Below are 15,185 nucleotides of genomic sequence, written 5' to 3' on the forward strand. Positions count from 1 at the left end.
AAACATTTTAACTTTCAGTTCTCAGCCTAGTTCTTAAACAAACCTCTCTCATACCTGTCATACAAATATTCTTTCTTAATATTCTAAGAAAACACATATTACCTGACATTATCTATTTTTAAAATTTAAGTCAGAGCAACTCACATCTTTGCTATTACAAACATATTTTTTAGTTTTTAAAAGGACAACTATGTTATTTAGAGGGCAGAGGGTGCAGAATGGAAAAAGACACAGACGTTAGTGGTAAAAGACATTAAAATGATAAGTGATCTGATTAAGATAAATGACTTTTCATTCCATCTTTTATGAATGAGGGAGCATCCTTTACAACTTGAAGTAATTTTTTTTTTAATTTTTTTTACATTTATTTATTTTTGGGAAACAGAGTGAGACAAAGTGTGAACGGGGGAGAGGCAGAGAGAGTAGGAGACACAGAATCTGAAGCAGGCTCCAGGCTCTGAGCAAGCGGTCAGCACAGACCCTGATGCAGGGCTCGAACCCATGAACTGTGAGATCATGACCTGAGCTGAAGTCGGACGCTCAACCGACTGAGCCACCCAGGCACCCCTACAACTTGAAGTATTTTTATTTGAAACAGTATTTTCAAAGGTTATGGCTTATTTAGAAAGACAACGTTCTGTCAGAGTTACAAAGGGATCTCATAAATCATCTAATCCAACACTGAATGATAATCCAAACAAACGGTCTCAATGCAAATGTGTAGATAATCCCCACTTTCTACTATTTCTAATAATTACTGCTTTCAGACCATTATTTCTATCCTTTAATCTTGGAACTCTAACTTTTGTCATTAAATTTTCCATACATCGATTTTCTCTAACACACACACACACACACACACACACACACACACACACACCCACAGTACTTCCAAGTTCATGCCTAAAGAGGCATGGTGTCCATGGATACCATGCCTCTTTATATCTAAAATCCAGCAATACATAAAGAACTCAGAAAACAACTAAAACTGATTAACTTCTATGTATGTACAGGTTTCTCCCTCATCCAAGTTTGCTTTAATACCACTTTGCTTTTACAAAAGACCTATATGACTTCCTGTTTTCACTATGAAATAGATTTTTGTGCTTATGAAATGGTGATAGCTTCTTTCCTTTATGCCATTTTGGCTTTAAAAAGGTTTTATAGGAATGTTCTACTTTCAGGTAGCAGGAAAAACCTGTATAACTCATGATTTTTATCCTCATCATCACTAAACAGCTATCATAGCTTTAGGGCTCCAACCCCTGTGATCTTTTGATAAGTCCCACAAGGTGCTCCATGATTTTGCTTCTTTGAGCATGAGAAAAACAGATTTAGTATCTATAAGTGATACTAACCAAAACACTGGCCAAAGTTATATATTATATGTTCCATAACGACTTAAGGTTATATATTGACCTAACTTCTCATAAAACTAGCATTCAAATATTTATATCAGAGACAAAATATCAGGCTGAATGTATGAAATAACTGACACAGAATTAAATTTCTTAAGCTCTGTATTTATACAATAAAAAACCTGAAATAAAATTTAGTTACTTTTTACATAATAGCATCACATGTTTAAATCCTAAATGGTAAAGACCTCCCCCTAAAATCAAACAGCATAATAAATTTGCCAAAGAGGGAGATTTATATCTCACTGAATTTGCCCATCTTGAAATATTTTATAAATTTTATAAACCCCCTACATTTAATTTTCCTCCAAGAAAATACCTATTTTAATTAAATTAGAATCAAATACCTAAAATTTCATTAGATACACTTTACATACAATAAATAATTTCTTGAAAAAAGTCAGGGATGAAGGGTGGGAATTCAAAAAGTTTAACACCAGAAATTATTTCAACTTAGAAATAACCATATACATAAACCCAGACCATTATTTCATAATCTTTCATGTTTGGTTTTATGATGTACACAAATTTAGAGGGGAAATCATTTACCTTCTTAAAATGTAGGAAACGTAACAAAATGTACTCCCTACGGTATATGCTTTTAAGAACACTTTGCAATGTTTTCTATGTTTTGTTCTAAAATTTAAAAACAAATTTTTTTAAGGTAAGTTAATATAGCTATCAACATCTAAAACTTCATGATATACCAAGGTTGTCTAGACAGTTCATTTGGTAGTAGAGAAAGGCTGTTTTGGAATTTTAAAAATATATCAAAACAAAAGTAGTCCCCTTAAATCCATTAAAAAATTGATTTTAATGATATCACTGAAATTCTTATTTTACATTTAGTACATATGAACCTATGTGATTTAACTTATTATTCTAAAACTTACCTTTATATTCTGCACCCAGTCTCAACATTAAACGCATAGGAAAAACCTTTGCCCAGGGAATCTCTAGCTTCTGGATAAGAATTCCACAAAGAAAAGGATTACTTGGTAATAGGAGATCATCAAGTTTCTGAAAAGTAGGTGTAATAAACAGAAATCCTCCATGATCCTTGCTACTGAGAAAACTCTCAGTAAAAGTAATATTGTCCAAGTTTTCTATGTATTTTCCTAGAAATAAAATCATTAATAAGAAGATTTTTAAATTGTTCTGAGAGGCATTCTAAGTTTGAATGTTGCAGTATAAACTTTCTTAAATAAAAGCAATGTAGATTTTTTTTTCTTATTTCCACTCTTGAAGCATCATCAATTGAGTAACTTATGTGTACAAAGCTCAGTTATTCCTGGAGACTGAGAATTGTGAACAAAATTTTGAAAATGTTTCTAACCACAGGTGGTTTAAAATTTTTCTCTGCACTGCATGACCAAGTGAAAATTCTTATCTCCCCTAATCCTACACAGATAGTAAGAAAACAATATAGACATATATAAAAAATGAAGAAGGCAAATATATTTCCATTTTTTTAATTTTAAAAAACTGTTTAAAGACACTAATTACATAAAATGCTAGATTTAAGGTGACTGAAAATGATGAAAATTGAAAATGACTGAAAATAACTGAAAGCAATCTCTTCACAAAATAAATCTTTACCACAGTTAGCATAGCCAAAAGCATAAATGCCTTTAATTAATTTATCCATCCCCTGGTCTGAACAGTTCAAAATAAAATGCCATACCTTTTAGAGCATCCTTATAGATGGTGATAAATAGTTTGAAGATGTCGGTCGGAATAGCATCTTCATTTGGCAAACATAATAATAGAATAATTATTTCTGCCTGTCCCAAGCCATGCAATCCATTGGTTGAGAAGTACCAATATTTGTCTGAGGAATCTTAAGTGATAAAAGCATACAACTATAAATGTCAACTTCTTTTAACCACAGAAACTAATGTAGTTGTCCTTTGCATGAAGCACAACTTTTCAAATTCCTTATTTTCCCAAAGTTCTCCTCACAAAAAAACACTATAAATTATATAAGATTAATGTAAAAGAAAGGATGAAAGATTATCTTATAGAGTCAATTAATAAATAACACTAAAATAAAAAATAAAATAAAAGATGCACTAATATGCTGAAATATAGTGGGTAAGAATCAAGCAAGTTTGTTTCAGAGAATGAAAAGCTGAGAGATGCATTAAGTACTGAGGATTATTTACTTCCTTACTTTTAATTAGGTCACATGTCACTTACTATAAAACGGTCTTTATTGCTACTAAATCAAGATTCTTATTTAATTACCAAATTTCAATTCATCTAAAAGCTATATGAAACACAGTCAATTATATCATTAATATCAAAATATAGCTCAGCTAGGAGCCCATAAGCTTAACCTAGGACTGACTGAAAGACACTAGTAGAAATCTTTAAGCTTTCATTTCAAGTTCCACTGAATATAAATCTAAAAAATCTATATTCCTTTGTGGCTAAAAATTCAATACCCAATGCTTACTTTTTATAGTTGCCAGTCAAAATTCAATTAATTAACTTCAGAAATTCTGCATACCAATTAGGCAAAGAAAGATTAATCATTACTTACAAAATACTAACTTGACATTCACGAGTAGATTAGCATTTAAGACAAATGTAACAGGACGAAAACTTTTGCTTTCAAGAAGCAAAATGATTTGCTCATGAGACGGGTGTTCTTCTATTACAGGCACTAAATCATGAAAGTAACATATTCGTTAGAATATAACTTCCTGTTAAATATGCTTGCAATAAAAACAAAAAAACACATTTAGAAATCCTTCAATAGCTTGATCAAACTTAGTAACAAAAGCAAACCCATTTCATAAAAATCAGTCAATGCCCTGGACAACTATTATGTACTCATTCTTTTCTATTTACATAAAGATATTAATGCTATAATACATATAAGCCCTGACACAGTATATTATATATGTAGTATATATGCAAATACATTGATTACACAGCATATTTATGCAATTTTAAAACACACATTTTTGTAAAGTGGATTCCAGACTGCCAGCCACTCTATTTATAAATTCTGAAATTTACAACTCTTGAAAGTACAACTTTATAACTCTCAAATTGTACATACTGCTTGCTGCCATATGCCCTATGTCAGTGACCAAGTGTCAAAAAACATCTTGATACCATCAACAGGAAAACAAACAAAGTATAGGACTTAAGGTATTTCTGCCACTACAGGCAGGTTCATGAAATAGCTCCTACTGACAGAACAGAGATCCTAAGCTTTATTCCCCTATATTATGATGCACAGAACATAATCATTTCATGTTGCAGGATGCAGCATAATGCCTGGGGTGACAAGGATGTATCCTAGGGAACTACTCTGAGTTGGGAGCTAGCTACAGAAACTCCAGCTTGAAAAAGACCTTAGAGATCGTACAGGTTCTCTTCTTTTACACAGGAAACTGAAGCCCATAGAGATTAAATAACATGCTTCAAGTCATAGATGTATTAAGTAGCAAATGAGGAACTAAAGTTCCTAGTTTGTTGTCCAATCCAATACTCTCTTCTTTGGGTGCTATGCTCCTTTAAAGAAAAATGATATGGGGGGAGGGGGGCAGGGGAAAAAATAACAAAACCCTAACACAATGGAAATATTTTCAGGACTAAAAATCAATGAGTTTCCCTGTTGAACTAAACTTTTGCCTCATTCTAAATTAGGGACTCAAGATGTCATAAATGAATCATATCCATTCAACTCAAAAGTTCAGATCTTTTTAGAATTTGTTTTCACATAACAAGACTTTTTGTAAACTTAAGATACCAAGCCATATTTCAGTACATATTTCAACCAAATTGTCTAAGCCTAAAAAGTACATTTCATACATCACAAAATTCACCAGTACATTCTTTCAAAAAAACCCTTTTAAAATTTAAATAACTGCTATCCTACCTGATCCCTTTTCTCCAGATGCAACCATAAGAGGGGGCAAACTGTCCTCATCATTAGGTAGAAGACTAATCTTATTGCAAACATTCTTGTCAATATCACACAGTAACCTATAATCCGAAGTACTAGCAACAGGTAAATTGCTGTGAACTAAGACATCAGTAGGAGTAGGTGGTCCCTCAATTTCTGCAAAAACATCATCATTTAGTGTAAAAGAACAAGAAGTAGGTAACCCCTCAGTTCCTGTGTTTATAGGCAGTTTTTCCACAGATGGAACCTGAGAAATAGGACTCCGAATTATGTCACTTATAATCTCTCCTATCTCATTGTTTGCTTTCTCCACTGCAGTAGAATGGGCATGATCCACTGTGTTTACTGTCTGTAAAATATGGAATTAAAAAAAAAAAACAAAACACATCAGTTCATATTCTCTGTTCAACTGTGAAATGTTAATCGCTATAACCAAAGATACCTTTTTAACAAGAATAAATAAAACCAAAATGGGCTCAGAAATTCTTCAGAAGCCAAATTTGCCAAGAAACAGTACCATTTTGCTTCTTTAAATTCTGAAGAGTAAGACTTAACTTTACTATATCATATACTCAGTAGGTGTTAATGACTTTAATTTTATACACTAGAAAAAGGAGGCAAGAAGAACTTCAGGATCCTGTACCATATCACACACTAAGCAAATTTAGTTCAACTAAACTCTCCTGACAATAGCCAAAAAGCCTTGGGTGTGGGGAGGGGACCAAGGGAGAGATCAGCAGGTAAAGCAGGGAGGGGAGTGGTTAGGAAGCAGAGTGGTAGGTATATTCCTCAATAGTAACCACCAATAAACAACATTTCAAGCTGGCTTCAGTAAAGCCCCTTTCTTTTTGAACTGGCCAAAGCTGAGTCATTATTAAATGAGAACCAGTTTGAACTCAAGTACAACTTACTAGCCTGTTTAGAACTTTTATTTTGTTAAAATATCAATTGAGGGTAGGTGTTAGCTAAGAAACATACTTTGGGTAATTATGGCTATTTGTAAATTCTAGCTCATGAACCCCGACAAAAAAGCATAGGTTTATATGCTATGTGAATTTAAACAGAGTAGGATACATGACAATCTTGTCTATACCCAGGATAAATCAGGTAACTGGCACAGAGTAGATGCTCAATAAATTTGTTTACTGAGTAAAAGCATTCCAATTTCATGTATTAATACTCACTTCTATTAATATTTTGCTACTTTACAATAAGAGTTCTTAGTGGGCTGGGATTCCGTCTTACTTACCTTTTATTTAACACCTAGCATATTTGTTTAAATGCAAACATAAATACCACTATCAGATACTTTATTGAATGTATGAAAATCACTAAACACATATTAGTCTAAATTAAATTACTAAATCTCAGTTCTATTTTGTTACACCAGTGGTTCTTAAAACGTAAGTCAGGGGGGCGCCTGGGTGGCTCAGTCGGTTAAGTGTCCGACATCAGCTCAGGTCATGATCTCATGGTTTGTGGGTTCGAGCCCCGCGTCAGGCTCTTTGCTGACAGCTCAGAGCCTGGAGCCTGCTTTGGATTCTGTGTCCCCCACCCTCTCTCTGTTCCTCCCCTGCTTGCACTCTGTCTCTCTAGCTCTCAAAAATAAATAAAGATTAGGAAAAATTTTTTTTTAAATGTGAGTCAGAGATCTCTGAGATCCTCAAGATCCTTTCAGGGAGTCAGTGAGGTCCTAGGATTTTCTTCATATAATTTAACCAAAAGCAACATAACACAACAGACTGAATATGGAAGCAGATGTGAGAATCTTGTATTAAGAAAGACATCAAAGAATTTTGCAAAAATATGAAAGTGTCATTCCTCTCACTCAACTTTTATTTTGAAATGTCTATAAAAATACTACTTCTATTAATATGACAAATTTATTTTTAAATTAACTTTTATATTTTTCACAATTTTAATACAGGAATTATCACTAGGTATAACCCACATGACCTATAGTAGCTCTTTGAAGGTCTAAGTAAGTTTTAAGAGTATAAAGGCATCCTGAGAGCAAAAAGTCTGAGAATCATTACCTTAAACTGACATTAAAAAAGGTAAAATCTGGGGTGCCTGGGTGGTTCAGTCAGTTAAGCATCTGGCTCTTGATTTCTGCTCAGGTCATGATCTCACAGCTTGTGAGACTGAGCCCCATGTTGGGCTCTGCCCTGACAGGGTGGAACTTGCTGAGGGTTCTCTCTCTCCCTATCTGTCTGCCCTTCCCTCTCACATGCATGTTCTCTTTCTCTCTCTCAAAATAAATGTTTTTAAAAAAGGTAAAATCTAAAATATATTCACTACATCATATATTTCTCACTTTAGGAAGCTCACAGTATTAAAAAAATAAGTACTATAATAATCATGCTACAGAATATACTTAAAATAAAATCTTATTAAATCAACAAGTCATTCTTTAGATTCCTTACCAAGGGCATATCAGGCAAGAGAGGACTAACGTCTTCAGGACATCTTTTACTTCCAGATGATAATTTTGTTGTATCTGCAACCTCACCATTGGGCAGTATACCATCTGCGAACCATACTCTCTTCTGTTCTTTGGAGCATAATCCTAGGATCAGTTTATAAAGTAAAGTACTTGAATTTGGTAATATTACAATGATTTAATACTAAATCGGTTGGGAAGTGATTTCAAAAGCTTCTTGCTACCCATTAGCAAGACCTGCCTTCTCAGGATTGCAAAGGCCTGGAGAAATGACCTTTTATGATTCATCTACCCAGAATGGAAGTCTTTTCCTAATTCATAAAAAAAGGAAGGAGTAACACTGGAAATTACATACTCAGAATAAGTGGACAGGAGAGGTTATATCTTTAGGACACTGGGGGCAGATTTAAAGCCTGTATTACTAAGCATACGTTTCTGAGGAGTGAGCGAAAAATGAATAAAATTTAAAGACAAAGGAAAGGTGGAAAAATGGAGCAGACTGGAGGATGGTAGATAAGCAAAGAAAAACATGGAAAAACAGAAAGAATTATAAAAAGTCTAAAAAAGGCAACAAGATCACTTGTGCATCAGAGGTCATTTCTTATTTTTAATTTACTTAACAAAAGAAGCATAATAATTTTTGTTCTTACAATGTGGATATTGTATTTTATTAATATTTCCCTCCCAAATTTGGAGAAAATAATTAGCTATCAGCATAAATATATGTTCTCTTTTATTACAAAGCATCCACAGATGGAGGTTATGAAAAAAGCTGCCAGATGGTTTTAGAATATAAAAATCAAAAGATTGACATCTACCTTCTAGAACATAATACAGATAACACTGAGAAAACTGGCATCACACATAACTTTTGCATTATGGATAGACATTCTAAATAAGGTATCTTTCGGGGCACCTGGGGGCTCAGTCAGTTAAGCATCTGACTTCGGCTCAGGTCATGATCTCAGGATTTGTGAGTTTGAGCCTCACACCAGGCTCTGTGCTGACAGCTCAAAACCTGAAGCCTGCTTCAGATTCTGTCTCCCTCTCTCTTTGCCCTTTCCCCACTTGCACTGTCTCTGTCTCAGAAATAAATAAATGTTAAAAAAAATTTAAATACGGTATCTTTCATGTATCTGCAATACTTCTATAATTTAATAATTTAGGATGTCAAGATAAGACAATATGTAAACATTTTAAAAAAAAATTTTTTAATGTTTATTTATTTGTGAGAGAGAGAGAGAGAGAGAGAGAGAGAGAGAGACAGAGTGTGAGCGGGGGAGGGGCAGAGAGAGAGGGAGACACAGAATCTGAAGCAGGCTCCAGGCTCTGTCAGCACAGAGCCCGATGCGGGGCTCAAACTCATGAACCATGGGATCATGACCTGAGCCAAAGTCAGACGCTTAACCGACTGGGCCACCCAGGCGCCCCTAGAATATGTAAATATTTTTAACGTATATTTATTCATTTTAGAGCTATAACATACAACCATATATTCTGAATCTTATTTAAATTATAATGACAAATTGGGGCGCCTGGGTGGCGCAGTCGGTTAAGCGTCCGACTTCAGCCAGGTCATGATCTCGTGGTCCGGGAGTTCGAGCCCCGCGTCAGGCTCTGGGCTGATGGCTCAGAGCCTGGAGCCTGTTTCCGATTCTGTGTCTCCCTCTCTCTCTGCCCCTCCCCCGTTCATGCTCTGTCTTTCTCTGTTCCAAAAATAAATAAACGTTGAAAAATAAATAAATAAATAAATAAATAAATTATAATGACAAATGGAAAACAGCTGTATTAAGAGATAAACTGAGGGGCGCCTGGATGGCTCAGTCAGTTAAGCATCCAAACCTCCAACTAAGCATCCAACGTTTCAGGTCATGATCTCATAGTGAGTTCAAGCCCTGCATTAGGCTCTGTGCTGACAGCTCAGAGCCTGGCGCCTGCTTCAGATTCTGTATCTCCCTCTGTCTCTCTGTCCCTCCCCTCCTCATGCTCTGTCTCTCTCTCTCTCTCTCTCCAAAATAAATAGACATTTAAAAAAAATTTATTTTAAAGTATACTTAAAATTAAAAAGATAAACTGAAATCCAAAATAATTATCAGAAGTATCTGAATCTGCCTTTAACTGACATTTACACTTATCTTCTAGCAAGTTAGAGGCTAATAGTTTACGTTTAAAAATGTACACAGACTGGGTCACCTGGGTGGCTCAGTCGTTGAGCATCCAACTTCGGCTCAGGTCATGATCTCACAGTTCATGAGTCTGAGCCCCGCTTTGGGCTCTGTACTGACAGCTCAGAGCCTGGAGGTGCTTTGGATTCTGTGTCTCTCTCTCTCTCTGCCCCTACCCCACTCACTCTCTCTCTCTCTCTCTCTCTCTCTCATAAACATTTTTAAAAAATGTACACAGGCTTTACTGAAGACCCTAAACTACAACAGCTGTAAAAAAAAGACCAGAGAACCCAAAGATTTTTAAATAGGTTTTAAAAACATTTTTATTGTAGTAAAATATACATTTAAAAACAGATTTTTGAAGAAAGGGAGATGTGCCAGTTACTTACTTGTCTCTCAAACCCAAGCCCACCCTTCTATATAAGGTGCTCTTTGATGCCAGGCTAAAGTCTGGAAAGTGCAACTCCCAGACCCCCTTGCTGGTTGGCTCTGACCATGTTCTGCCAATAGTGTTGGTGGGAGACTGGAAGGTGGGAAGAGAAGGAATTCTGTTTCCAATTCCTTCCAGGATCCTTACAGCAGCAGTACCACCAGATACACGGGCATGCCATGCAATTTTCAGTACTCCTAATATCAAGCCTGGATCACTCCTTTGCTCAACTGAACACCAATTGTATGACAGCCCTTGATGGTTCCAGGATTTGCCACTTGGTGCTCCCCCAGAAATCACAATACCAGCCACATAGTACCCCAAGCCCTGAATCCCAGTTCTGAGAACCAAACACCTCCTGGTACTCCTGCACTGAGTTCTAGAATACTGCCTTTCACTGTTCATTACCCCAACCCTATGGGTAGTGGTTGTTTCCTGCAGTTAACAATCGCTGAGTCACTTGAGCATGCCATTTTTGCTCTTTCAGCCTTCTAACACATACACCTACCAGTTCCCTGTACTAAATTTCTTCTGATATCTAGTCTAGTCCTCGCTAGACTCTATCAAACTAGAAAAATTCCATTAAAAATTATCTTTAGTCTAAGACACAGCATTTTCTTCTAATTACCTTCAACACTTGGTTGTTTAAGGGCTGAGATCGGTAAAGTTGTAGGTGAAGGTATACTGGATGTCTGACTCTCCTGAAGAGGCTGGATGTTGGCACATTCATCAGAATGATTAGATTTAAGATTAGAACCAGTTGGACTCATCATCCTTTCGAATGCCTGAGCTATAAAGGGGAAAAATATTAAAATATTAAAATATTTTTGAACTTCAAGGTAAATTATGATAAATTATCTATTTTTTCAAGTTGTGAGGAGAAAGAACTCAATGGCTAAGCAAGAAAAAGAAGTGGCACTTGGCAAAGACAAGGACGTTACTTCAGCTGGCAGCACCCTACTTCACTATAAGTTACCAATTGTCTCAATATTCTATTTAGCATATGTTTGATATCTACTAAAGGAAATAACTGCTATTTAATATGACTGTCTTGGTTTTTGTCCTTGTACCCCTACAGTGTTTTTGACACAGTTCAGTGTGATTCTTTTAAGACATAAATCCTATCACATCATTCCTGTTTAAAATCCCTTAATTGGTTCCCAACCGGAGTGAAAATCCCAGTTGTTACAGTGGCTCACAAGACCCTACACAGTCTACATCCCTACCTCCTCTGTCTTCCCACTGAGCTCTCTGACCTCATCTCTCACTACGATTCCCACTTCCTCATTAGGATCCAGCCACCAGGCCTCCTTGTTCTTCAACAAGTCAAATAAGCACTCTCCTAGCTTAGAGTCTTGGCTCTTATTCTCTCTGCCTGGAATGTTCTTCCACAAATACTCACTTTATTCTCAGCTTTATTCTCTCACTTTAAGTCTCTGTTCTCATGTCATATCATAAAGCCTTATTCTGCCCAACATTAAAAAACACTACTTCTTGTTACCAATCCGGTACTATCCATCCCTCTTATAATCTTTTATTTTCATTGTTACCAATCCGGTACTATCCTTCCCTCTTAGAATCTTTTATTTTCATTTAGGATATTATCGCCATCTGATATTCTCTTTCCTAACTATCCATCTCTCCCCACATTCCTAAGCTCCATGAGGTCATAAGTTCCATGAGAACAGGAAATACATTCTTTCACAGCTAGAGCTCCAAAATGCAAAATATTGCTTGAATGTTGGTGAATGATTTTTTATCCAAATAACACAGAACAGGCACTGAGAGCTCTCCCTTCAGCATTTCTCCAAACCAATCTGCTAGATATGTTGCTACTGCTACAGTCATCTTCCTCAAAGGCCACTGAATGACAGCACTCTCATGAATCAGCTTCCCCTCACCAAATAAAATCCAAACATCTTACTCTGAGTTTTGAGTAATGTCCAACTTGCCCCAAATCTACCTAATGGCACTCACATGCGGGCTTCCTTGAAACTCACACAGTCTCAGCACAGCTTCCTCATTATCCATAATCTCTATTTAAACTATCTTTTCTTCTTAATCCTTTATGGAATCTAACAACCCTTGTTGAGCCATCTTTCTCATCTTATTTAATAACATTATTTTAAATGGTCACTTCTACCATCTTCAACCCTAAAGTTGATATTAAAATAACTTGTGTTTGTTTTCTTGTGGTGTACAAATTAATGTTAAATAGAACTGTGAGAATATATTCTAGAAGGTATCATACAGAATAAATAAAACAGATAACTAAATAACCAAATTCATTCCAAGATATTTTCCTTGAGAAACCAAAGCATGATCCCAAAATCCTGAGTCTCTTTAATGACTGCATCTTTTCTCCTGGTACCTTACAGTCAAAATGTTTGAATGTTCACCTAAAACTCTGACATGTCAACTCAAATAATGTTTCAAATATTAGTGGCTATTTTATTTTTTTTCAAGTAGGGAGAGAGAATTATGTGGGAGCCTGAATTCTATTCCTGAATTCTAGCAGGCTGTCTGGCCACCAGCACCAGCAGTCTTCTGGGGCTACTGAAACAGCATGGGAAAAAAACAAAACAACTATAAAGTCTTAAACTAACCTCTTCATAAACAATGTTGGTAATATGGAAATATAAAAAGTTCACACTCTGTTATCTTCCAGAGCAAGGGTGAACAACAGGGAGTAAAGTAGCTTACCTCAGGCTAATAGACTCCCATCAGAGCTTTTTGGAAAACTGATGAAAAATTTTATCTTCATTCAAAAGAGAAAAACAAATTATTATCAGGTATTTATTCTCCTGGCTAACAGGGGAAGCAGTACCTGAGCTAAAAGCACAGGCCTGGTATTGAAAAGTCCCAAGTCATATTTGCTGGGAATTAAACTGTCAACAAATCTTTCAAAATGCCAAGAAGTACTCAAAAGAGCAAATGTGTATTTGAGGGAAAAAGCACAATACAACACACACACACACACACACACACACACACACACACACACACACTGTGAGAACACAAATAAGACTACCAAGACTTACTGATAATGGTAGCTAAGCTAGGGAGCCAGAAACAATGGGAAATTCATACAAACAAAACTCTAAAATTGAGAAGGGAAAAAAATATGAGACAAAAATGTGCTAATACTGTGACAGTTCTATGAATTTATATATAAAATCATAAATATTACTACCTTATTTTTTATTCCCATCTTAGATTATAATTTTCCAAAGGGTGGGAACAATTATCTTGCCTTATGCTATTAGTGTGTAACACTAAATACTATTCAACAGTAACTATTCTATAAAAGTTTATATTAAGATGATAAGGATGACAATGATGTTGACAAAACAAATAGGCAGATGAAATGCAGCATTTAGGGACTTGGTACCTGTTAAAAGTTAATGAACTGCCACTCCAGAAACTGCTTCCTTTCCGGATTGGTAGTATTAATTGTGAGAGTAGAACAAAAAGAAGAGAAACCAAGCCGTGGGATGGCCCACCTAAGCCAGATAAGTCAACACTAGGTCCTCGCCTTAAGAAAATAAAGAAGTTTTTCTTTGTCACAATCCAATTGTTTTTAAGATATATTCAATTACTGGAAGAAAATATGTCAAGTTAATACTCACCTTTACTTATAGACTCAAAGCAGACTACACATACTCTTGCTTCCTTTTCTAGATATTGCAGTTTACACTTCCTATTACAACAGACACCACAAAAGACCTATAAAGAATAAAATATCGAATTTGGTTTTGTGTCAAGCATGTTTATACCTACAGGAGGCAGGGAGAGAGGAGGCCCAAAATCTAATTAACCAAACACCATTTTTTTGATGATATAAATAATTTTTCTAATCACCATAATCATAGTTATTAAAATAATTATTTTTTATTTGTTTTACTTCAATGAGGTTTCTGCAACTTAAAATCATATCTCTGGAGTGGCTAGGTGGCTCAGTTGGTTAAGCATCGAATTCAGCTCATGTCATGATCTTGTGGTTCATGAGTTTGAGCCCCACATCAGGCTCTGGGCTGACAGCTCAGAGCCTAGAGTCTGCTTTGGATTCTCTCTCTCTCTCTCTCTCTGCTCCTCCCCAGCTCTTGCTCTCTCACTCTCTCTCAAAAATAAATAAAACTTTAAAAAAATTTTTTTTAAATAATAAAAAAATAAAAATAAAATTGTATCTCTCACAAGGGGAATTCCTTTAAGTCAATTCTGTTCATTGGAAAGGAACAAAATTTTTCTTTAATGAGTAACTTTACAATTTAAAGTTTTCTGTGGTCCTTTATTTACAACTTTTAAAGGTAGAATGTCATTTTTTTCTAAAAGAAAAGAGGGGTGATCTGAGACCAATCCAATACTGAAAATCAGTGCTGAATAAAAAATGCAATGTTGGGGTGCCTGGGTGGCTTCGTCGGTTGAGCATCCAACTTTTGATTTCAGCTCAGGTCACATTGGGGTCTGTGCTGAGCATGGAGCTGTTTGGGGTTCTCTCTCTCTCTCTCTCTCTCTCCCTCCCTCTGCCCCCTCCCCTACTCACTCTCTTTCTCTTTAAAATAAATAAAATGAAAATAAATGAATATAAATTAAAAAATTGAAAGAATTAAATATTATTTCTATAGGAAACCCTTAGAGTTTATAGTCAATGCAGTCAGAATGCAAATAACGCCAGCTTCAGCATTCTGAACCTTGTGGCAACCAATTTGTTTTTCTTTCTCCCAGTGTTTCCCTAGATAGACTCTCTAACACTAACTGCAAAATGGTCTTGAAATTAAGACTTCAAGGACCCAGGGGGATATAATGA

General features: G+C 35.6%; 1 protein-coding gene across 1 annotated transcript in view; it reads right to left on the bottom strand.

Moving 5' to 3' along the window:
* ZFYVE16 (zinc finger FYVE-type containing 16) overlaps positions 1-15,185 on the bottom strand; it is a 59,077-nt gene that overhangs the window by 26,464 nt on the left and 17,428 nt on the right. Inside the window, exons 4-10 of the mRNA XM_040449632.1 lie at positions 14,008-14,104; positions 11,007-11,168; positions 7,767-7,909; positions 5,314-5,689; positions 3,964-4,086; positions 3,103-3,258; positions 2,312-2,536 (exon numbers count right to left, since the gene is read on the bottom strand). Coding sequence (XP_040305566.1) covers positions 2,312-2,536; positions 3,103-3,258; positions 3,964-4,086; positions 5,314-5,689; positions 7,767-7,909; positions 11,007-11,168; positions 14,008-14,104 — 1,282 coding nt within the window. The remainder of the gene's footprint in view (positions 1-2,311; positions 2,537-3,102; positions 3,259-3,963; positions 4,087-5,313; positions 5,690-7,766; positions 7,910-11,006; positions 11,169-14,007; positions 14,105-15,185) is intronic.

Source organism: Herpailurus yagouaroundi, unplaced genomic scaffold (assembly GCF_014898765.1).
Source record: "Herpailurus yagouaroundi ecotype Mexico unplaced genomic scaffold, PumYag 29, whole genome shotgun sequence".
NCBI classification, from domain to species: Eukaryota; Metazoa; Chordata; class Mammalia; order Carnivora; family Felidae; genus Herpailurus; species Herpailurus yagouaroundi.